The sequence below is a fragment of the Heterodontus francisci genome, chromosome 35 (assembly GCF_036365525.1).
Source record: "Heterodontus francisci isolate sHetFra1 chromosome 35, sHetFra1.hap1, whole genome shotgun sequence".
Lineage (NCBI taxonomy): Eukaryota > Metazoa > Chordata > Chondrichthyes > Heterodontiformes > Heterodontidae > Heterodontus > Heterodontus francisci.
This window is the reverse complement of record NC_090405.1, coordinates 33,303,914-33,329,188: the sequence shown is the minus strand read 5'-3', so window position 1 is coordinate 33,329,188 and position 25,275 is coordinate 33,303,914. Positions and strand designations below refer to the sequence as shown.

Sequence of the window (25,275 nt, the reverse complement as noted above, 5' to 3'; positions counted from 1 at the left end):
CAAAGATCAACATTCCTTTAGCCTTTTGGATTACGTTTTATACTGCACACTAGCTTTTAGTGATTTGTTTGCATGGACATCCAAATCCTTTTATTCCTCCTGTTACGACCGAAGATAGAGGAGTGTTTATTTATTTATTTAGAGATACAGCGCTGAAACAGGCCCTTCGGCCCACCAAGTCTGTGCCGACCATCAACCACCCATTTATACTAATCCTACACTAATCCCATATTCCTACCACTTCCCCTACCAATACTAGGGGCAATTTATAATGGCCAATTTACCTATCAACCTGCAAGTCTTTGGCTGTGGGAGGAAACCGGAGCACCCGGCGAAAACCCACACGGTTCACAGGGAGAACTTGCAAACTCCGCACAGGCAGTACCCAGAATCGAACCCGGGTCGCTGGAGCTGTGAGGCTGCGGTGCTAACCACTGCGCCACTGTGCCGCCCCTAACCACTGTGCCGCCCTGTCTTTTTCTAGTTCCACTTCTCCACGGGTCACACCATATATTTAAATGTTTACCCAGTTACCGAAACAGCCATTTATATACATATACATTTATAAAATCCACCAACCAGGTTTCTTTAATAAACAACAAAATTATCAATTTATTATAAAACAAAAATTATTCAGTAAAGATGTAAAGCATTAATACACAGACTGAAATGTGAAAGTTCCCTTCTAAATTAACTCATCTGTCACTCACTCACTCACTCACTCTCACACACACACACAACTGTTAAGAAAAAATAAAGAAGTTTTCTCTGCAGAGATTTCTTTACAAAAAGACAAAAAATATATACTTTGGCCAAATATTTGTTAATTATTGAAGGAAAAGGAGAGGATATGTAAATGATATCATAAAAGCAAAATCATGCGGATGCTGGAAATCTGAAATAAAAACAAGAAATGCTGGAATCACTCAGCAGGTCTGGCAGCATCTGTGGAAAGAGAAGCAGAGTTAACGTTTCGGGTCAGTGACCCTTCATCGGAACTGACAAATATTAGAAAAGTCACAGGTTATAAGCAAGTGAGGTGGGGGTGGGGCAAGAGATAACAAAGGAGGTCTAGATTGGACCAGGCCACATAGCTGACCAAAAGGTCACGGAGCAAAGGCAAACAATATGTTAATGGTGTGTTGAAAGACAAAGCATTAGTACAGATTAGGTGTGAATACACTGAATATTGAACAGCAGCAAGTGCAAACCTGAAAAAAAAAGTGGGTAAGCAAACTGAACAAACAAAAATGAAATGAAATAAATGCAAAAAAAAGATTGTAAAAAATGTAAAAAAGAATGTTAAAAAAAGGAAGAAAAAATGACTAAAAATGAAAGTAAAATGGGGGGCTGTCATGCTCTGAAAATATTGAACTCAATGTTCAGTCCGGCAGGCAGTAGTGTGCCTAATCGGTAGATGAGATGCTGTTCCTCGAGCTTGCGTTGATGTTCACTGGAACACTGCAGCAATCCCAGGACAGAGATGTGGGCATGAGAGCAGGGGGGAGTGTTGAAATGGCAAGCAACCGGAAGCTCAGGGTCCTGCTTGCGGACTGAGCGGAGATGTTCCGCAAAGCGGTCACCCAGTCTGCGCTTAGTCTCCCCAATGTAGAGGAGACCACACTGTGAGCAGCGAATACAGTATACTACATTGAAAGAAGTACAAGTAAATCGCTGCTTCACCTGAAAGGAGTGCTTGGGGCCTGGGATAGTGAGGAGAGAGGAGGTAAATGGGCAAGTATTACACCTCCTGCGATTGCAGGGGAAAGTGCCCTGGGACGGGGCATGTAATGATATCAGTTGTTCCTTTATTCTGGCATTGTCAAATACACATAGACGGCTGTCACTGGGATCTTTTTGGAGCGGTTCTATTCGGGCGAATCTGGCAGGCTTTCCAGGAGAAATGCAGCATCAGGGGTTTCAGCTATCACACTGGATTCCCAGGGTTTCTCAGAGAGGTGGAGAAAGGATGAGCTGGTTGCTCCTCTGTTAGCAGGTGGACCCCCAACTGACTCAAAACAATATCCAAACCAAAACCAACTCTTCATAAATCTTGACATGTCACTTCTCTGTAAACAACTCCCATAGTTGGAAGGTACCTGCTGTTTACTTAGCTGAAGACATGTGACTTCCAGTAAGTGTTTTTAAATGAAGTCCCAAAGTCTTTCCGATAGTTTTTTTTTAAAAACTAAGTCCAGCATCTATGGAATCACTTCAGTCCTTCAAAGGAATCATTTCCACAATTTTTTTTTTTTTTGGAGATACAGCACTGAAACAGGCCCTTCAGCCCACCGAGTCTATGCCGACCAACAACCACCCATTTATACTAACCCTACAGTAATCCCATATTCCCTACCACCTACCTACACCAGGGACAATTTACAATGGCCAATTTACCTATCAACCTGCAAGTCTTTGGCGGTGGGAGGAAACCGGAGCACCCGGCGAAAACCCACGCGGTCACAGGGAGAACTTGCAAACTCCGCACAGGCAGTACCCAGAACTGAACCCGGGTCCCTGGAGCTGTGAGGCTGCGGTGCTAACCACTGTGCCACTGTGCAGCCCTAAAATGACTGTGGCAGGACTGGAACCTACAATCAATTTTAAAACAGGAGCCCTCACAAAAATATTTTTAAAAATGGAAGTACTTTCATAACACTCTATAGCTGCAAGTGTCTCGCCATTTAGAAAATATTCCTATTAATTTTTTCTGGGATCCAAAATAGATGATCTCACACTACCCCACGTTGGACTCAATCTGCCATAGTTTTGTCCACTCATTCAGTCTGTCTACTTCCTCTGACATCTACATAACTTACTGTGCCTCCTAAATTAGTGTCTCCTGCAAACTTGGATGCATAATTCTATTTTTTCATCTAATTCGCTGATATGCATGGTGAAAATCTGAAGCCTGGGGAATATCCCTGGGGAACACCGCTTGCATATTTTGCCAATCTGGGAGGATTTCTTCTAACCCTACTCTCCGTCTCCTACCTCCCAACCAGTTACCGACCCATGTCATGTTATGTCCAATTCTGGGCACTTTCATCTTAGCTAGTAATCTCTTGTGCAGAAAGAGATAACCCAGTTTATGATGTTTCTGGGAATATTCTTCATCAGACTGAAGGCCAAGAGAGAAACATTTCAGTAAGGTTGGAAAAATGGAGAGAGAAAAATTGGGAGTTGAGTGAGAAAGAATCAACAAGTGCATAATCACAGGACCTGCAATCTGCTTAAAAAATTAAGTTCTATAAAAGATCCAGTGAGACAAAGGAGACATGTAAAAAGTACAGAAGAGTGTGCAATTAATTGGGGGGGGGGGGGGTGATGAAAAGACAAAAGATGTTTATTCCATGAGAAGTAAAGAAACAGAGAAAGGGAAGGCTGTAGCAGAAATGAAAACAGAAAATGGAAATGAAACTCAGTAGATCCACCAATTATGCAATAAAAGGTGTTGCTGTGGGAACCACATCAGCCTCAGATTTTTCTGCATTTTTGTAGGATATGTGGAATACCATTTCAATTCTATATCTTTCTTCTACTGATGACTGTTAGTGCCACTTCCTGCTCTCACTTTGATCTGTAGAGTTCTATTAGTTATGCTTTAAATCTTCATATCCTCTAAACATCTCAAAAAGGGAAGGAAAGTATATCGCCATCACTGGATGCAGGCTTTCCAACAGTATCTATTACAAGTCCACTGACTCCCACAGCTGTCTTAATTCTGTTTTGTCTCACCCTGCCTTCTGTAAGGACACCATCCCTCTCTCCCACTTTCTCCATGATATTTGATTTGATGTCTTCACCGTGCACACTAGAGTTTCTGAAACATCATATTTTTCTTCCCCCTGAGCCTCTAATACTCATATTGGTGTTACGATTCACCACGATCGGTGTTGACCTAGTCTTGTAGCAATATACCTTTAAAATTACCATGTTTGTGGTAGAATTTGTGTACTAATTTTCATATTTTGAAGCTTAAGTTGTTTGTATATATTGCAGCTCCAGAAATTGTGAATTATGAACCCCTTGGGCTTCCTGCAGATATGTGGTAAGTGAACAAAATACGTCAACAATTCTTTGAGACGCGAGTGAGGCCGAATATCTTTCACAGCCCACACTAGTTAGAAGACCAGCAATTGCTAATCTTTCAAGGATACAAAACCACTCATAAGAATTCTCTCCACCCCTTCTCCAATGGTTAAAACAAGCCAGAGAACTTGTAGAGTGAATAGTAACAGTCCAGCTTTCTCACATTTATTAGCAGCTGTTTTATTTAATATGTATTACAAGTAAAAACACCAAAATCACCAAATTTGACAGTTCTGTAAAGTTAGTATTACAGTAATAGAGCCACTTTGATGTTCGAACACCTGAAATATCAGAACTTTATTATGGTAGGATTTATTGTTAATTTCAGGATCAAACCTAAAAATAAAAAAAATCAGCTGGCCCTGTCAGCAGTCCAAGAATCAGATGGATGGACTCATATCATTAAGTTAATGTGTTTAAGTGCAAATACAATAGAAGGCTTTGTGCCTGTGACTTTCTAACATAACAATGGAAAGTGAAGCTAACCCAAGATGTAATTAAAATGTAATTTTCAAAATACTAAAAAGTTTATAACCTTTACCTGTGATATGCAGCGATTTATATAGCTTCTGGCTTAAGAAATTAGAAAATCATTATATATGCAATTTTAGATGTAACAGTTCAGATGTATTTCCTACATAAAGTGATAGCTACAATTTTATTTATATTTATTAAATATTGTGCACCTTAAATTTAACACTTTGTTTTGCAGGGGCATAGGTGTCATTACTTACATACTGTAAGTATGTAATAATTATTTACAAGTTTATAAATATTGAAATTTTGCGGGTGTTCTAGCTAAGTATGTTTCTGGTTTTACAGCTATTTTATTTATCACCCATGGAACAGGTTAAGTGGAGCTTCCCCTTTCCTTGGAGAAACCAAACAGGAAACACTTGCCAACATCTCAGCGATGGATTATGACTTTGATGAAGAATTCTTCAGTCACACCAGTGAACTGGCAAAGGACTTCATTAAAAATCTTCTGGTCAAAGATACCAGGTGAGGAGTTGTACTTGGATAAATTGATAGAGAACATTATGAAGCTATCACCACTGAGATATGGTTATTGTTGCAATCAGCGTGAAATCTTTTAGCAGAGGCCTTTCTTGGCCATTTCCATGAGGTTAGGAACACTGAGGTTACTATATGGGAAAGCAGAAATGTGCAGAATCCCTTTGTGCTCAGCATTCCAAGTCCTTTAAAAGTGCCAACCTTGTATTTGATGCAAAAATGAAAAGTTGCTTTTATCTAATATGAGCAGGTATAGCTATAACCTTATTCATTCTGTCTCCATATATACAGAGAGGATATTGTTGGGATAAAAACAGTTATGAGTACTGGACCTGTAAGAAATTCTTAGCAAAGCCTGATTTTGCCTCACTCTACTACATGCCTTGTTCTGAACTTAATCCTTAGCTCCTCTATCAGCACATACTCCAGGAAAGACCTTGTCCTCCGATTATCCCAAACCATTTTACAGCCAGTGTAGTCATTGTTGTAATGTAGAAAAGGTGGCAGTCAATTTGTACACAGCAAGCTCCCACATTTACTATTGAGATAGTTTATTTGGCAATGTTGGTTGAAGGAAAGCGATGACCAAGATTCTGGGGAAAAGTCCCCTTCTGTACGAATAATACCGTGGGATCCATAAGTCCACCTGAGAGGGCAGATGGGACCTTGATTTCCCAGCTCATCTGAAAGACAGAACCTCTGACAATGCAGCACTCCCTCAGTAATGCACTGAAGTGCCAACCTAGATTATGTATTCAAGTCTTTGAAGTGGAGCTTGAACCCACAATTCTTTGACTGGAGGCAAAAGTCTTACGACTGAGCCAAACCTGACACTGAAGAAAAATTCTTCCTCAATGTTCATCTTTTCAGCACTATGTATCAAATTAGGAGTATGTAATTGCTGTAAATATTTGGAGTGTTTTATGTTCAATTGTCAATACACTTTTTCCTTGGCCAGTCCTTAGTTTCAGCTTTCAACTGCCCAATTCCCATGGAACCTGAGTATATTGTTATCTAATACTAAGTGATTAAGAATTGTGCAGACTGACCAAAGTTCACCAAAAGGGCTTAATGCAGGTATCTTGTATGGCGACAGTCTGTTCTGGCTAGACAATGTTGCACAAAGGAAGCTGAACAGCCCAGGGAAAGATGTGTGTGCACAGAACACACAGAAGTACAGTCATCCCACTCGCGTCTCACTTTAGCGACTGCTGACTCTCAATTTGGTTTTCCCATCTCGAGGGAATGAGGTCAGGCAGTGGTGTTCTGTCCATACAATTGGTGACACTTAAACAGACTCTGCCTGTCAGCAGTTGGATAATTCCGCAATTCTTCGAGCGCGGTGTTCAAAACCATTGGTGGTGGATGTGATCAAACAGCATGTCAGTGAGGTATGTGGTCATGCAAGGCCAGACAGATTTCCAGTTTGCACTACCCTGACACTTCTGGCCCTAGAACAACATGAAGTGGTTGAAACTGGTGCATCGCAAGCTCCATCTAGCTTAAATGAGTTCGTGCGCAAGTCCGAAATGGGCAGAGGAGTTGTATTTCACTGTTGAAATGAGACCCACGCTCAGTTCAGGCACCCGCCATTGCCTCTTTTTAAAAAAAAAAATAAATAAATAAAAGGTCTTCCTGCATCCAGTAGTGACCCTGGTGCGCACAAAATCGGATACAGACCTTTGTTGTACTATCCTATACCTGCAAAATGGGTGTAGCAATGTTGAATTTAGCCCTGGTCTTTTTCTAGGACAAGTGGTTATACTGAGTGTTTGCTGTTGTGCTCAGTTTACATCTTTAACACCTTTTTTGAAGTTTTTATTTGACTTGTGACAATCCTCTATACCACCATAATTTATTTCATACAGCAACTTTGTCAATTTTATCTCTGAACACAATCCAAACTTTCTTTCAGTTTTCTGTGATTTGATGATTTTTATTTTCTGTTGAATTAAAGCACCTTCACATGCCAAATAATTCACCATTGCATTTGATAAATTGTATAAGCACTTCAGCTTCAGGAAGTTGTCTCTGTAGTTTCATGCTTCCACCATTTCCCAGCCTTTACCAATGACCCCTCAATGTGACAAAAATGAAGTATATTTGTCCAGTTTGGCTTGTAATTGACCCTTTAAATCCAGCCACAATATGTAAGGAGCAGAAAAGCCAATCGCAGACAGCATTTTGTGCCAAGCTTAATTCGATAATCTTGTTTGGGAGGAGTCGAGCTGCTTTTGAACAAAATACTCTTATGATTTGTTGAATTGTATGCAGTAAGCCTCATCTTCCCCGTCAAGCATAATGTAAAAGATTCCATGGTACTATTTGAAGAGCATGGGAGTTCTCTTGATGTCCTGCCCAATGTTTATCTTTCAATTAACACCACCAAGAATAAATTAACTGGTTATTCTTTTTGCTGTTTGCGGGAGCTCGCTGTGCACAAATTGGCTGCATTTGCTTACAAAATAAGTGACTATACTTCAAAAGTACATACATGGCTGTAAAGAAGAGGATGTACTATATCAGTGGAAGTTTTTAATCAAGTTGTACTTCTCACCACTCTAAGAACGAACAAAACATTGCATATATAATATTACTAAAACAACAACTTGTATAGTGCCCTTAACATAATAAAATGTCTCGAGGCACTTCACAGGAGCATTATAAAACAATATTTGACACTGAGCCACCTAAGGAGATATTAGTTGTGGTGACCAAAAGCTTGGCAAAAGCATCAAGGCTCCTTCCAAACCCGCGACCTCTGCTACCTAGAAGGACAAGGGCAGCAGGTATATGGGAACACCACCACCTGCAAGTTTCCCTCCAAGCCACACACCATCCTGACTTGGAACTATATCGACGTTCTTTCACTGTCATATCTAAATCCGGGAACTCCCTTCCAGACAGCATTGTGGGTATATCTACCCCACATGGACTGCAGCGGTTCAAGAAGGTGGCTCACCACCACCTTCTCAAGGACAATTAGGGATGGGCAATAAATTCTGGCCTAGCCAGTGGCGCCTATATCCCATGTATGAATTTTTTTTTTAAAAAGTAGATATTAAGGACTGTCTTAAAGGAGGAAAGCAAGGTAGAGAGCTCTAGGGAGAGAATTCCAGAACTTAGAACCTCGGTAACTGAAAGCATGGCCGCCAATGGTGAAGCAATTAAAATCAGGGATGCTCATGAGACTGGAATTATCTGAGCGCAGATATCTTGGAGAGTTGAGCGGCTGTAGGAGATTAGAGACAGGGAACGGTGAGGCCATGGAGAGATTTGAAAGCAAGGATGTGAACTTTAAAATCAAGACATTGCTTGAAGGAGCCAATGTAGGTCAGCGAGCACAGGGGAGATAGGGGAACAGAACTTGGTGTGAATTAGGAGACGGGCAGCAGAGTTTTGGATGACCTTAAGTTTATAGAGGATAGACTATAGGAGCCCAGTCAGGAGTGCATTAGAATAGTCAAGTCTAGAGATAGTAAAGGCATGAATGAAGGTTTCAGCAGCAAAAGAGTTGAGATGGGGCGAAGTCAAGCAATGTTACAAAGGTGGAAGTAGCCGGTCTTAGTGATGGCATGAACATGTAATCGAAAGCTCATCTCCGGGACAAATATGACACCTAGGTTGCGAAAAGCCTGGTTTAGTCTTGGACAGTTTCCGTGGAGAAGGATAGAGTTGTAGCCAGGGAATAAAGTTTGGAGCGAAAACAATGGCTTCAGTCCTTCCAATATTTAATTGGAGGAAATTTCTGTTCGTCCAGTGCTGGATGTTGGATGAGAATTCTGATAATTTAGCAACGGTGGAAGAGTCAAGAGAGGTGGTGGTGAGGTAGAGCTGGATGTCGTCAGCATATATGTGAAAACTAATGCTGTGCTTTCGGACGATGTCGCCGAGGGGCAGCATGTAGATGAGAAATGGGAGAGGGCCAAGGATAGATCCTTGGAGGACAGCAGAAATAACAGTGCAGGAGCAGGAAGAGAAGCCATTCCAAGTGATATTCTGGATACAATTAGATAAGAATGGAACCAGACGAGAGCAATCCCACCCAGCTGGTGTGGTCAACTATGTCAAAGGCTGCAGACAGGTCAGGAAGGGCGAGGTGGGGGTAGCTTACCTTTGGCACAGTCACATAGGATGCCATTGTGACTTTGATGAGGGCTGTTTCTGTACTGGAGCAGGGGAAGAAACCTGAGTTCCGGGAAAGATGGACACTGATTTGGGAGGCAACAAATACGTTCAAGGACAATGGAGAAGAAAGGGAAGTTGGAGATGGGACGGTAATTTGCAAGGACGGTGGAGTCAACTGTTGGATTTTTGAGCAGAGGGGTGATGACGGCAGATTTAAAGGAGAGAGGGACAGTACCTGAAGAGAGAAACCATTAACCATATCAGCTAACTTGGGGACTAGGAGGATCCAAACTGTTGGCTTAGTGTTAGACTGTGGCCTTTTATTCTTTTCACTTCGATGAGCCAGACAGATGAATTTCTACCAAAGTGTCTGTCAGTGTCACTGTAATTCACATGCAATATCTTTTCTAAAATAAATTCACTGAACAGTTTAAACTTAAAAAGAAGTTTTGATGTTTTATTGCTGATCAAAGACATGGCAATAATTGTGTGGATATATAGGATAATTTCAGAAATTAGACATTATTACTGGAAAAGTTGTCCTGTTCATCATCCTTGGGCATGTTACCAAAACCTTACCTGGATATCAAGGCTCGTTGAAGATGCTCTCAAAGCAAAGGGACTAATCTTTAAGTGATCTAAAATGCAGAAGCTGTTTTCAAATTTAAAAAAAAACTAGAGTTGGAAGGTTAAGATCCCAAAATGTAACCGTTACAACGACATAAATGTCGGAATCTTCTTAATGCCTGAAAGTTCAAAAATATCTCTTCTCCCCCACCATCCAGCCTCCCATGGGATAATGGAAATATCCTATTTATATGTAAATGCCAAAATTCCTTCTAATGACAAGACTGTACCCAAATCCAACACTATATTTTTGTACAGTAATATCACTTAATATGGAAGAGTGTTTTATTGTATTTCGCTAACTTTTTTTATAGAGCCTGATTTAATGAACAAATAAAAATGTTAAGTTTGTCCTTTTCTAATGGTGTTTCATTTTATTTAGGAAAAGGCTAAACATAAAAGATGCTCTTTCACACCCATGGATAATGGTAAGACCTAACATCCTTGTAGAAATTAATTGCATTTCTTTTGTTGAAAGGTGTTTGACATTGTTATTTGACTTTCTGCACATTAACCTGCATGTATTGAAGCAATTGCAGTGATCTTCATCTTTGGATCCCACTCGTCATTTTAAATATCAGTTCTCCCTGAAGCTTTTACACTTTTCAAATTTAGTTTTCCTTTCACCTTTATTAACTGGTCTTTAATATGTTTCATGCTTTGCTTTGGGTTTGGAAACTGTTTCAAACTACATTTAGGTTTTAATGATGAAATTCAATTTGATACCTGCAGCAAACCAATTGCATTATAATACATAGAGCATGAGGGTGAACTATTTATTTTCAGTGCTTGTGTTTATTTCAGTCCTGCTAAAGTCTTAATATGTCAGCGTTAATTTAAGCTGTTGTCTGTAATCTGGAAGTCAACTAGCGTTCCAATTCATGTCTGCATTAAGTAGCAAACTAACATCATCAGTTTGCATGTATAGTAGGTAGTGAGTGTTGTTTGAAATGTTATCCTGTGTGTCCCATTGCACAACCGTTAAAACTGAAAGGCTTGTATGGAGTGCCACTAACGGCAATGGTTGTAGAGTACTGGAACTGGACTTGTATCACATTGCTATCATCTAGATTTGTGCTGCATCGTGTGCAACCAACCCATTTGCATTTTGCTTCTCAATAATCTGAAACTCTTCTGTCTAATCCACTGAAGTCTCATCAAAAAGAAGAGCAGAAAACCAAGGAGAGCAAGAAGCAGCAACGCAGGCAGCTGAAGACCAAGCGTCTGAAAGAATACACCATTAAATCACACTCGAGCATGCCACCCAATAACACCTATGTTAACTTTGAAAGATTTGCCAAAGTGGTGGAGGATCTCTCGGCGATGGAGATGATCTTCAGCAGACTCACTTCAGCGCACGATTCTCTTCAGGAAGATATTGATGCATTGATTTCAATTTATAATGAAAAGGAATCCTGGTACAAGGAAGAAAATGAAAGTGTCCGTCATGATCTTTCCCAGATCAGATATGAATATCGTAAAGCCGAGTCCAGGAAGAAGCAACTCCAAGACGAAATAAAAGGAGTGAATAATACGCTGAATACAGTGGATGCAAAATATGCTGAACTACAATCTCAGTTTGAATCTCTGAATCAAGAGATCTCTGCTGAACTAAAATGGGTCCAGGAAGTAATTAGCTCTTTTCAGACTGAGCATGTCAGCGAAGGATATATGAATGGAGACTTTGCTTCTGTCTTCAACAAAGACCTGAATGAAACTTTGAAGGATCTGTTAAATAGCACGTGCAATGGAGAACTTATCACCAGCCTAAATGTATCAGAGTCAAGTCGTTAAAATTAGTTTGAGGAAGTCGGATGACACCAAGTTCAAACATGATGTTGCATTTAGCATTTTTGCTCAGTCTCTCCCACAGAAAGATAACAGTTTGGGGCAAATGTATTTGTATTTCACTTTAACTTTATTCTGAATTGGGAAAAATTCAAGTCCTTCCGGCCAAAGTTGGTAACTATTCATGTTAATTTTAGCTATAAAAATGGTTTACAACAAACAAAAATCAGAACACATTCAACTTTTGCAACATACTTTATTCAGCATCAATTTTTATCAAGTTGAACTTAAACAAAAGGGAATTATTAACAGAAATGACATAAGGGTATATTCAGCAGCCCTGCACTCCCAACCGGGAGATTATACTCAGATTGTGAGTTGGAGAATTGGTGCTATGCTGTTGGAGTCTTTTCTCCAACCTATTCCCCTTTTAACCATGGCTCCCTACTGGGAATGCTGGATTTAATGAAAATTAAAAGTGGTGTACAATGTTTGCAATGGTTGCACAGTTTTGTAATTCTACATGTATATCTGTTTTGTGGTCTAATATGGAAGATTTGAGTAGTACAGTAGTGAAAAATGAGCATCGTTTATTCAATAGTGAGATCTCTGTCTCCGGATGGTTAGTAATGGATGATACAGGATATTGATTATATATGAAGAGAAGATGCCCCTGAGTGTTTGCGATTGTAAACCAAATTGCCGCAACTGGTATATTGCAGTTACTACTGAGTTCTTTACTGATCAAGTATCAAAGTTCAACTCGGAATTGACCTCTTGAATTGTCTGGGTGGGAAAAACAGAGAATTTCCATCATCAGCCTGGCAAAAATGACTGATTTAGATCTCCTGCTGAAAATAAAAATGCCTTGGACAGGCAATTTGATGCCTTTTTAAAACATGAAATAATTCATTATAAACCCTGGGGGGGGAACTACATACAATCAAGGTCAAGATGACTTCCAATTGAATGTAATCTCGCCATGTCTTGAAGCATAAATGGGGCTTGGGCAATTGGACAGGTACCTGATGTTTCCTAGGTATTGCGATATAGATGGTGCCAGAACTATACTGAGCTAAATTAGCACCATTACTGACGGTTTCATTTTTGATACATTCTTGGGAACAAAGTTGGGAAATTACTGCGAATTCTGTTATGGTATAAATGCTAAACATTTTCATCAAATTCTCCTCTGCGCTAATGTAATGGAAATGCTGGGTGAGATTTTAACTCTTTCAAAACCCATTCACTTGCACAGAGTTAAAATCAAGCCCATTAACTCATAAACTGAAGAAGTGAAAACAGCGGAGAGAAGAATTTTGTTAGGAATGCATCAAGTTCTGGAACAATAACAGTAAATGGCAGGCATCTTTAATCATCAGAAAGCTACATAAGATTGTGAGTGTGTTCCGATAACCCTCTCCCGAATACGGGATTTACCAGGAAGTTACTTTCCACACTGAGGGTCCTACCTTTACAGTAACTATGAAGTTACATGCCTAGTTTTTCAAATATCATATTTGTGATTTACCTTTACCAAAAGTGGCACTTGTCCTGAGGGAGGAACCAAAACCATCTTGTAAGATCTTCTTCTTTGCCTCCACTGACATGTACACGAGTGACACTATAAATAGGGTAGTAATCCTTGGCTTTCACGAATCTTAATTGTGGCTATACCAAGTCAATAGCTTTTAAAATTGAGGCCTCAGTGTATAATAAAGCCCAGACATAAAGAAAGAACTTGCATGTATATAGTGCCTTTTATGACCTTAGGATATCCTAGTCACAGCAAGTGCTGTACTTTTGAAGTGTAGTCACTGTTGTAATCTAAGTACATTGCATTTGGGCGGCACAGTGGCGCAGTGGTTAGCACTGCAGCTTCACAGCTCCAGCGATCTGGATTCAGTTCTGGGTACTGCCTGTGCGGAGTTTGCAAGTTCTCCCTGTGTCTGTGTGGGTTTCTGCCGGGTGCTCCGGTTTCGTCCCACAGCAAAGACTTGCAGGTTGGTGGGTAAATTGGCCATTATAAATTGCTCCTAGTGTAGTTAGGTGGTAGGAGAATGGTTGGGATGTGGTAGGGAATATGGGATTAATGTAGGATTAGTATAAATGGGTGGTTGTTGGTTGGCACAGACTCAATGGGCCGAAGGGCCTGTTTCAGTGCTGTATCTATAAATAAATAAACTGTTCAAAATTCTCCTGGAATATCTAAGAATTACCACTTGGTATCCTGGGTTCCAAAAAGGTATAGTTTCAGAAATTAATCCTGGCATTTTTTTTAGCTTTTACAAATTGGTTTTGGTCCAGGGATCAAATTACTGAATATCTGGGAGTTGGCAGCTAGGCTTTAAAGTAGAAATGCAAGCTATAGTGTTTTGTAGTTTATGGGCGACCAATTGGAACAATGTCCCTTCTTTAAAAGCAAAATACTGCAGATGCTGGAAATCTGAAACACCCTGCCTCCTGTAAGGACTCCATTCCATTCTCCCAGTTTCTCCGTCTCCGATGCATCTGCTCTGATGATGCTACCTTCCACGACAGTGCTTCTGATATGTCTTCCTTTTTCCTCAACCGAGGATTCCCCCCCACTGTGGTTGACAGGGCCGTCAACCGTGTCCGGCCCATTTCTCGCACCTCTACCCTCACCCCTTCCCCTCCCTCCCAGAACCGTGACAGGGTTCCCCTTGTCCTCACTTTCCACCCCACCAGCCTCCAGATCCAAAGGATCATCCTCCGCCACTTCCACCACCTCCAGTGTCATGCCACTACCAAACGCATCTTCCCCTCCCTTCCCCGTCAGCATTCCGAAGGGATCGTTCCCTATGTGACACCCTGGTCTACTCCTCCAATACCCCCACCACCTCATCCCCTTCCCATGGCACCTTCCTCTGCAATCGCAGGAGGTATAATACCTGCCTATTTACCTCCTCTCTCCTCACTATCCAAGGCCCAAACACTCCTTTCAGGTGAAGCAGCGATTTACTTGTACTTCTTTCAATGTAGTATACTGTATTCGCTGCTCACAATGTGGTCTCCTCTACACTGGGGAGACCAAACGCAGATTGGGTGACTGCTTTGCGGAATACCTCCGCTCAGTCTGTAAGCATGACCCCGAGCTTCCGGTTGCTTGCCGTTTCAACACCCCCTCCTGCTCTCATGCTCACATCTCTGTCCTGGGATTGCTGCAGTGTTCCAGTGAACATCAACGCAAGCTTGAGGAACAGCGTCTCATTTACCAATTAGGCACGCTACAGCCTGCCGGACTGAACATTGAGTTCAATAATTTCAGAGCATGATGGGTCCCCCTTTTTATGCTTAGTTATTTTCTTTTTTGTTCATTTTCCGTTTTTATTTGGTTATTTTATTTTAGGTTTTTCAGTTTGTTTAGTTTGTTTCCACTGTGCTTACCCACTGTTTTGGTTTTTTTAATGTGTTTTTTTTTTATCTTTATGCTTGAAGTGCTCTGTGCTTTACAGTCATTCACACCCTATCTGTACTAACACTTTGTCTTTCACCACACCATTAACATATCGTCCGCCTTGTTCCATGACCTTCTGGTCAGTTATTCTCTGTGACCTTGTCCTATCAACACCTTCACCTTTGTTATCTCTTGCCCCACCCCTGCTTTACTTGCTTAAAACATTTTACATTTCTAATATTTGCCAGTTCTGAAGAAGGGTCTCTGACCTGAAACGTAAGCACTGCTTCTCTCTGCCCAGATGCTGCCAGACCTGCTGAGTATTTCCAACATTTCTTGTTTTTATTTCAATGTTCCTTCATTGTTGTAGTCGGGATTTACTTTAATGAGTAGGGGACCAACATTACACAGTCGCTACACTGTTTATGGGAGTTCATCAGGCAGAGTGGTTTCAGTCAAAATTCAGTAAAGTCAGTCATGCCTGTCAATATTTATCAATGGTCAATGCTCTGCTAACTTAATAGTGTTAATGAAATCATCATTATATATTTTGTCAGTTTAAAAACTTCAAATTAAACATTGAGCAGGACATTTAGTAATTGGTCAAGCTTATACGAAATAAACTTTCCTTCTCTTTCTCTTTCTCTCTCCTCTCCCCTTTCTTTATCTGTGGACGGAATCTTTCCAGCCAAAGGGAGGTGGACTTGGGTGGGTGCAGTGGGGGTGGGGGGGTTAAATCCCCTAAAAGTGACATTGGGTCAGGGTCCCGGCATCATCTAGCCAATTTCACCTGATCAGGTTTGAAAGCAAGCAGGGAACTCGCTCAGATAAGGCATTTAAGTATTCAAATAAGCAATTAAAATGTGTATTATCCAAGGATTCTGGCTTTAACAGCCAGCGGGCCTATTTCCCCGAGCTGTGTGGAACTCTCCAGAGTGCGGCGGGCGGCCCTATCGCCGCACATGAAGCACAGCACCAGAAACCATGCTTGCTGCTTCCTGGCTGTGTGGGGTGGGGTGGGGAAGTCCCTCATTCAAAGACACTCAGAACGAGGGACCCGGCATCAGGAAGGGGGACTGCTGACCTGCCCCCCACCTCCCGAGACCCCTCCCGCCCTGACCTACCATAAGCCTGGTTCCAGTGCCGCTCCTCAGTGTCTGATCATTGCAATTATAGCAGCAGCCACCACCTCTGTGGTGGCCGGCAGCTCTGCAAGGCCGGGACATCCGGCGATGGGGTCCTAAATCATACAGAAGGCCTGCTGCCAGTATAAAATTCCACCTGTAATGTGTACATTACTATGCATAATGTTTCTGACCTGCAATGTTGTTGCTGTATCAAAAACATCTGAATAGAGTAGAATTTTAAACTGAGACTGACGCCCCAATTTTGACTGGGGTGATGGGGCAGGCGGTGTGGTGTGGTGAGGGCCAATGTTGGTGGAAATCTGTGAGGCCTGAGATTTATCTAACTCCCCCTCACCCGAAGCCAGAAGGGATGGTATTGAGGCCAGAGGGAGGGAGCAGGAAATTACTGCAGACCATTAGTGGGAAATTGGGGTATTGGACCCCGGACAAGGCAGGTAGCACTGGGGGTGAGTGGAGATGGGGTGCAGTGCGGTCTCGGCAGAGGAGACTTGAAGTTTACTTTTTAGACCCAGGAGCAGCAATCATCGTCCTCCTGGGCCACATGGGCCCTTTCAAAATGATTTTACTTACCTGGGCCACATCTGGCCTGATGCAGCTTTCACTAGAGGCTTGGAGACTTTGCGATTCCCACATCCCATTAAAATTACGTTGAGCTCCAAATGGCATCATTGGACCCCACCGTTTCAAAACCGATGAGGCTCCCCCCTACCAGCTGAGATGGACGACCTCCATGCTCCCAAAGATCCAGAAGGCGTGGGAGTGGGGTGGGGTGGTAGAAAGTGATTGACTTCCATCCCCCAACTCACACTGTTTCTGCCAGCTGAGCTGGGCTAGAGCCAGGGCTTGGGCCTCTAGACATAGTATCCAGGACTGAGAAAAATACAATGAACTCCTTAAATATGCTGAGAAATCACTAGCATTGAGATGGAGGCTCTCATTCCCTATTAAACCTCAGAACAGGGTCCAGTGTTCAGCTGCTTCAAGTTGGCATGAAGAATTTTTACATTGACCTCTTTCTGTGCTATAAATTCATTCAGCCTGACGGGTTTTATGCTCCACATGAGGCCTTCTCCCATCTTACTTCATCTCATCCTATCAGCATATTCTTCTATTTTTTTCCCCCCTTATATTCTTATCTAGATTCCCTTTAAATGCATTCGTGCTATTTGCCTGAACTACTCCATGGTAGCGAGTTCCACATGTGTAAAGAAAAAACTGAATTCCCTATTGGATTTGTTATTGACTATCTTATATTTATGACTCCCCACATTTTCTCTGTGTCTACCCTATCAAACCCTTTTATAATTTTAAAGACCTCTATTAGATCTACCCTCAGTCGTCTATTTCCTGGAGAAAATAGCCCCAGCCTGTTCAGTCTTTCCCGTATAGTTTGTTTGGACCTGTAGATTAGCCAGGATGCTGGTGCTGAGTTTCAGGTCCTAATTAGATTATTGGTTTATTATTGGTAGATTTCAAACTGTGCCAATCAGACATCAGAATGGTTTCAAACTCTGGCAGCTATCAAAGAATGTGAACATAAATATGAATACATTGTACTCTGAATGGCAAATATGCATTGTTTAAATCATCAACAAGTCCCTGGGTAACAGTCAACTTGTTCATGAACAATAAACATTGCCTAACATTGTGACCTTGAACTTGATTGATTAACTGTGCCTTATTCTGAATCATATAGCTCCAGAATATACTCAGGCTTTCGTCTATCTTTAGCTTAGCTCAGTTTCTAGAATTGATCCTGTAGTCGGACATGGAAATTGTGGTGCTCACAAACAAATTGTTGAAGGTCTACAAGAGGCTGTTTATCCAAAGTTTTGCTGTGCAATGAATAGTAGTTTGAAAAAATTTTTCCAGGAAAGCTTATTTTAACCCCTTGTGTGCTGATTATATATTTTTTCTAAGTATTCACCATTTGGTATCTTGCTGTGTTTTTCTGCTGCTGTGTCTTATCGCACTTGTAAATAAATCTGATTGTTACTTTTAACCTGAATGCAATGGTATGATTGTGATAGCACCTTCTGGAGTCAATACATAACCCAACGTAGTCTACAGTGCAGTTAAGGTGCAATTGTTACACAAGGGCACAGGTTTTGGTACCTAGGAGTCTTGCTCTGCTTATGGAAGCTGCCTTCTCATTAAAAGTGTTAGAAAAAAGCACCGACCGTATCACTCCTATCGAGAAAAGGTGACATTTTAGGCATAGTATGTATTTAAGAGGATTACGTACTGAGTCGAACAAAACACATTTATTCACATCCCGTTTCTGGTGCGTGGGATGGGAAATGCTGGGTCAAATATCTGATAACCACATCCTTTTCCCTCTGAGACTATGATTTATAAACAGTCTGTCGGGATGACTTGTTTGCAGTTGTGATTTTATGAATTTGCGCAATCTCGACCAAGTTGCTGGTAGGTGGGGTCCACAGAACAAAATCACCCTCAAGTGAGCATTAACTGGGCGCATCACTGCAAGGGTGGTCAATGTGGAAAATGGAAAAATAGAGGAACTTTAATTCTGCCTCTGGGATTGCCTGATATTGACGCGGAATGGGCAAAGTGGAAACATTCCGACAAACTGAACACAAAATCCCATCAAAAGTATGACCAATTGATGTTGATTCCTATTTCCAGCATTTGGAGAATTACAGTATTTACTCTCAAGACTCTATTGATAAGCTGAGCGTAGCATCAGATTAGTAATACAGTCCGGAAAGTGGACGAATAGAAACATTGGAAAAAGAATTATAATACTCAATGGAAATAATTTGCACAGAAATTAATGAACAATTTTTTGGGTGGAAATAATGCAGGTGAAGATATATGCTTGCTTGTTGTTTTGTCTAATGCAGTTTTAAAATAAGTTGGAATCTTATTGTCTGATGAAGTCACTTTATTCAGTGTAATAAATAATAGCGAATTTCATCTCGCATTATTCCGTGATCTGGAGGAGACCTTTTTGGTAACATAGCCCACTAGGCTACAACAGGAAAAGTCCTGTGCAGTACTTGCCGAGCCAGAGAAGACTCTCTCTTTCTCATCACTCAACTCGCGAAGGTCTCTCTGCTGGGCCCTCCCACCCACCTCAAAGCAAATGTTATTCTCAGTGTCTCCCCCACCATACTCCATAGCCTTTCTGTCTGTGGGATTTCTCTCTGCTCCTGTTATGCCCCATTGGCCCTCAGTGTGTATGGTGCATTGATAAAGTAAACAATTAAAGGGCCAAAATGTTTTGGCAAAATAACAGTAAACTAAAAGCGCATGTTGTTATCAGTGTATAAAATAAAAAAGCAGTTTGTCACAAGTAAGAGATACCCTGTGAATTGTGAATTGCCACATATTGCTGGGTGATTAGCACCACTCCGCTTTCAGCCTGTCCACGAGTTTCAAGAAATTGCTGATTTTTGCCTAATAATATGATTTAAATTCACTGCAGAAAGTTAGGGCTGGTATTTCATGTCGTAAGGACCCTTTCAATTAAAATTTTTTTTTTAACTTTTTCTTTTTGCTCCACTCAATTTTTCTTTCCCTCTCATTATTTCTCTTTCTGTATCTAATTGGCTTCTAGTTCACCCTATTTTCTTCTCCATCATTCATCTTTCTCAATCCTTAAATCTCATTGGTTAAGGAGACTGTTGGACCTGTAGTTCACCATGGTTCCCGATGCCCCATTGCCCTCGTGCACCAATATCGGCTCGTGCTTCTAGCAATTTGTGACACATAATTAAGTGGAGCTGAAGGGTGAGGGAAAACATTCAACTCACTGTGCTCTCTGTAATGCGTCACTTCAGCAAATTCTGGGCCGTTAATAATGTTAGCAGTTCGTGCACACACTTATCTATTTATTTACCTATTATCAACAAATAGGAACTTTGAAATAAGTTTGGCATGAATGAGCTGCTGAGTCATGTGTTTGCACAGAGCTGGCAGTGATGGGGAAGTAGGTACAAAGGAGGTGCACCCAGGCTGAGTACTATACAGTGGCAGCTGCCAGGAAACTGTTTTGGAAGCCGCCCTGCCCACTGCACCAGCTTGGGGTTTGTGACATGTCTTAGCAGACTGGTGGTGTCTCATCTTCTATGCTGTATTGGTTCCAAGTCCTGTCAATAAAGAGTATCAGACCAATAAAATCCCAATGTTCATTGCAGGCACAAAATGCATAGATTGATATAAATATATTTCTCTGTGCTGTTTAATACGGAAGAGCTGAGATATTGATATTACAGATTTGTTGTGATATAGGGCGGCACAGCGGCGCAGTGGTTAGCACCGCAGCCTCACAGCTCCAGCAACCCAGGTTCAATTCTGGGTACTGCCTGTGTGGAGTTTGCAAGTTCTCCCTGTGTCTGCGTGGGTTTTCTCCGGGTGCTCCGGTTTCCTCCCACAAGCCAAAAGACTTGCAGGTTGGTAGGTAAATTGGCCATTATAAATTGCCCCTAGTATAGGTAGGTGGTAGGGGAATATAGGAACAAGTGGGGATGTGGTAGGAATATGGGATTAGTGTAGGATTAGTATAAATGGGTGGTTGATGGTCAGCACAGACTCGGTGGGCCGAAGGGCCTGTTTCAGTGCTGTATCTCTAAACTAAACTAAATAGTTAATACTTTTATGAATAAAATATGACAGTTAGTACAATCTCTTATAAATGTTCAACACAACACATAGCTTGTGAAAATCTTTCAACAATTTTGCAATTTTCCTTTTATAATCCTAATAATTGGCCTATTTAAAACCTTTTTACACAGAGTCTGTTCAGTGAAGTGAATAACTAGAAGGTGGACCATCAGTTATAAATAGACTTTAACCGTTGGTTTAAAAAGTATATAATGGGCTCATCCATTGGCTCAACGAGTAGATGAATCACTTGGTATAATAGATTTTTAAAAAACGTAACATCCTAGCTCTTTGCTCAGTTAGTTGCTAACAGCTGTGCTTGTTATAGTTGGGTTTGGAAGGGTTAACAAAATCCCCAAGGATTCCTGCTTCAGGTGTTCGGGATCCTTGTTGAAAAGTATGGGTCTCTGTTGTGGACAGAATCATATAAACATAGAAAATTTACAACACAGTCTGTGCCAGCCAAAAAAGAGTTATCCAGCCTAATCCCACTTTCCAGCTTTTGGTTCATAGTCCTGTAGGTTACAGCACCTCAAGTGCATATCCAAGTTTTTTTTTAAAGTGTGATGAGGGTTTCTCCCTCTACCCCCTCTTTTTCAAGCAGAATTGGAGACTCCCCATTACCTGGGTGAAAAAATTCTATTCAATTCCTCTTTAATCCTTCTCCCAATTACTTTAAATCTGTGCTCCCTGGTTATTGATCTCTCTGCTAAAGAAAATAGTTCCTTTCTGTCCACTGTATCTCATAATTCTATACACCTTAATTAAATCTCCCCTCAGCTTCCTGCATTCCAAAGAAAATAAATCCAGCCTATTCGATCTTTCCTCGTAGCAAAAATTTTCCATTCCTGGCAATATCCTCGTAAATCTCCTCTGTCCTCTCTCTAGTGCAGTCATATTCTTCCTGTGATGGAGTGACCAGAACTGTACACAGTAATCTAGCTATGGTCTAACTAGTGTTTGATACAGTTCTAGAGGGACCTCCCTGCTCTTGTATTCTATGCCTCAGCTAATAAAGGAAAATATCCCATCTTGGGTGAGTTGCTCCTTGGCACTTGCTTTCCAGAATCACGTGAAGAATGGTTACCCGGAGCCAAACCTCATAGTACAGTGTCCTGGCATGAGGATGTTCATTTAGGAAAGAAATAGAGTGGGGGAGAGAACAGAATAAAAACAGGGAAACTTCTCATTATATGTTATATATCTCTGTACATTGACATGAAGTATACAAGAGAAACAGAAAGGCAGGGAAAGTGAGCTACAGAAAAGGTTTGGGTTATGGAAGCACTGTCAAGTTTGGATTTATCCACAGCGGGGAGAAACATCTGAAAAGGTTGTACGGGGGGAGAGGGGAGGGGAGGGGGTGAAATTGGTCTTCACGATAGTACAAAGTGGACGATAGTGAATCGACAGCCTGTTTTACTGCTTGTCCGATTCTCCCTTCTGTTGACTGCAGCCAGCTTCAGATTCACCAGTGTCTGTTTTACCCCGTGTAACTACTGCTTTTTGGAGAGGGAACTGAGGAGAGCAGTGTTGTGGCCTGTTAAGTCTCATTCATTTGGAATGAGACCTACTTGCTTTTGCTTTAAAAATGTGATCTGTTTTGACTTATCTCCCTCTTAAACATGAACATATCTCCGAGTGTACAAGTGTTTGCGATATGTCTTGCTATTGACATTTCTCCAGCGTTGATGGCTCTGCTCAGCAGGAACTTCGGGGTCTATTGATCGCCATATGACAGGAGAAAAGCACAATAACAGCCTCAACATGACAGCCAAAGACTTACAGGTTGATAGGTAAATTGGCCATTATAAATTGCCCCAGGTATAGGTAGGTGATAGGGGAATATAGGGACAGGTGGGGATGTGGTAGGAATACGGGATTAGTGTAGGATTAGTATAAATGGGTGGTTGATGGTTGGTACAGACTCGGTGGGCCGAAGGGCCTGTTTCAGTGCTGTATCTCTAAATAAATAAATAAAACATCAGTTAAAATTCCTTTTAGGTAAAAGCACTCCTACTTTAGGCTCAGATAGAAATCAATGTGCACATCAGAAACTGTTAAATTAGCAAACTCCATTCTGATACTGAACAATGTCTAACTGAGGAGTGTCATCAGAAGCAACTGTGTGGTGTAGACTGCCCAATGCCAGTGCCATCCCTTCACTGTGCCAGGGGAGGTACATTGGCTGCCACTAACAGTTGCACTGGGTCTACCTTCTCTGATCTGGCTTACATAGATAGCAATGCCCTTTTTCCACTCTCCAACATCAGAAAAGGTGCTGCGCTAACTGCACACATGAAAATCTCCATGCACTTGTACAGAATCTTTCCCACAGGCTTCACTTTTTCACCGTGGATGGCTGGCACTCCCTGCCTTTACATTTCCCCCACGAGCCGTGACAGTGTGGTCCTTATCACCAACTCACTGGACTCTCACCCAACTCCTCTAGCACATTTTCCTCCTTTTGAGCACCTCTGTCTCTTCGCCTCCCTTTCCTCCATTCAATTAGGTCATGACTGATCATCTACCTCAACGCCACTTTCCTGCACTATCCCCATATCCCTTGATGTCGTTAGTATCCAGAAATCTATCAGTTTCTATCTTGAACGTGCTCCACAGTCCTCTGGGGTAGAGAATTCCTAAGATTCACCACCCTCTGAGTGAAGCAATTCCTCCTCATGGGAGTGGGTAAGATATCTAAGAGGAGAAATACAAGGTACTATGATTTGAATTGTGGGAAGGAGAGAAGAGCCAGAGAGGAGCCAAGATTTTTTTTTAAAAAAGGAAGGATTGGGCTAACAGCAAGTTTAACCAATTCCACGAAATGTGATGGAAGAGATCTGAAGGACGGGCAGAGCAGAGTCAGTCGTCACTGAAAGCAGGCAAATACCAGAAAAGTAGAGCTCCTTCAGCACCATGGAATTGGAATTCAGAGCAGGATTGGGAGCAGCAGGAACAGATCAGGACTAGCCCAGTGTAGAGAGAAAAGTCCCAGAGGAGGAACAGAAAACTGAGCTGAAGATGTAGGCCGGCTACTAGAATCTAGGATGAAGTGCCCAGTGACCATAGTTTAGTTGAGTCCTCTTGCTAAGACTTGGCCTCTTGACTGTTTTCCGCATCACCATCAGGGTTTTAGAGGGTACTGTTAACCTAACTTGCTGGGGCAGGAAACCCGCATGATCGGGTGAAATTCTGGTTTTACAGCCTGTAAAATATTAATCTCCATGGAGAATAAAATCTGCAGGATGTAAAATTAGCGTTTCACTCAATCTTGTCAGCTTGTGGCTGGTGGGTTAAAAATTGTCCTATTTGTGTTCTGTGCCGCCCATCCTTCAGATCTCTTCCATCACTTTCGGCAGAATTTTCCCAGCTAACTAATTGGGCTTCGGTGCATGTAGGGAGTTAAATCCCCTGAAATTGGGCTCTCAATGTCTTGTGTCTTTCCCTGGGGCAAAGGGATCTCCCCCCCCCACCCCCCTCCCCCACCCTAGGATTCGGTGGGAAAGCAAGTTCAAAAGGCAATTGAGTCCTTTTATCCCTGGATTCCTTCTTTCCCAACAGCACACAAGTTTCACGCGGTGTCTGCACCTCACCATGTTGGAGAAGCCAAGTACACAGCGGAAACTCAGTGAAACTGACCTGATATTAACAGCTGAAACTGGCAAACCTGTGGTCAGCCACAGTGAAAGGCTTGCACTGATGGGAGCAGCTGAAATTCACTAGTCTCGTAAGGAAGAACAACTTTTGTGGAACTACTATCAAGTGCCTCGGATTGCACGGAGGGTGATCTCGGCTTATTTCCTGTGAGTTCTGCGGTTGCTTTGACCTCTGAGGTGAAGATGCAGCAACCTTCAGCCCAGCAGCAACAGCGACAGGGGCAGCAACTCCAGCAGAGCCACACGGGGCTCCACGGGACAGAGGGGATGGTGCAGCCCCTTGAAGGAGGCGATACCCCCAGCGCAGGGTCGATAGGCCAAGGGTCAGCTTCCTCAACATATCCGAACAACAGTGCCTCCGAAGGCTCAACGTCACACGGCAGATAGTGACAGACATCTGCAACCTTTTGGAAGCAGGCCTCTGCCCAAGAGGAGCAGGTGGCCACTTGTTGCCTGTGGCTGTCAAGGTGACCAAAGCCCTCAACTTATTCATGTCTACCTCCTTCCAGGGATCTGCTGCTGACGTGTGTAGCGTCTTGCAATCTGCAGCCCACAACTGCATCAGCCAGGTCACTGATGCCTTATTTGCCTCCAACTTATTCACTTGGAGAAGGATGAGGCCTGTCGAACCCAGAGGACTGTCAGCTTTGCCTCTCTCACTGAATTTTCACAGGTCCAGGAGGTGATTGATTGCACCCATGGGGCAATCAAGGTGCCATCAGGAGCAGCCAGGGCTATTTTTATATAGGCTTCCACTCCCTTAATGTGCAGC

At 42.0% G+C, this 25,275-nt stretch overlaps 1 protein-coding gene across 3 annotated transcripts in view; it reads left to right on the top strand.

Moving 5' to 3' along the window:
• The window catches only part of dapk2b (death-associated protein kinase 2b), a 160,287-nt gene that overhangs the window by 120,881 nt on the left and 14,131 nt on the right, over positions 1 to 25,275 (top strand). For 2 of the 3 annotated variants that reach the window (XM_068015279.1, XM_068015278.1), the window contains 4 exons: positions 4,003 to 4,051; positions 4,805 to 4,831; positions 4,942 to 5,094; positions 10,244 to 10,289. In XM_068015279.1, coding sequence (XP_067871380.1) covers positions 4,003 to 4,051; positions 4,805 to 4,831; positions 4,942 to 5,094; positions 10,244 to 10,289 — 275 coding nt within the window. Of the gene's footprint in view, positions 1 to 4,002; positions 4,052 to 4,804; positions 4,832 to 4,941; positions 5,095 to 10,243; positions 10,290 to 11,013; positions 11,820 to 25,275 lie in introns of those variants that run through there. The other variant, XM_068015280.1, reaches the window with a different exon arrangement.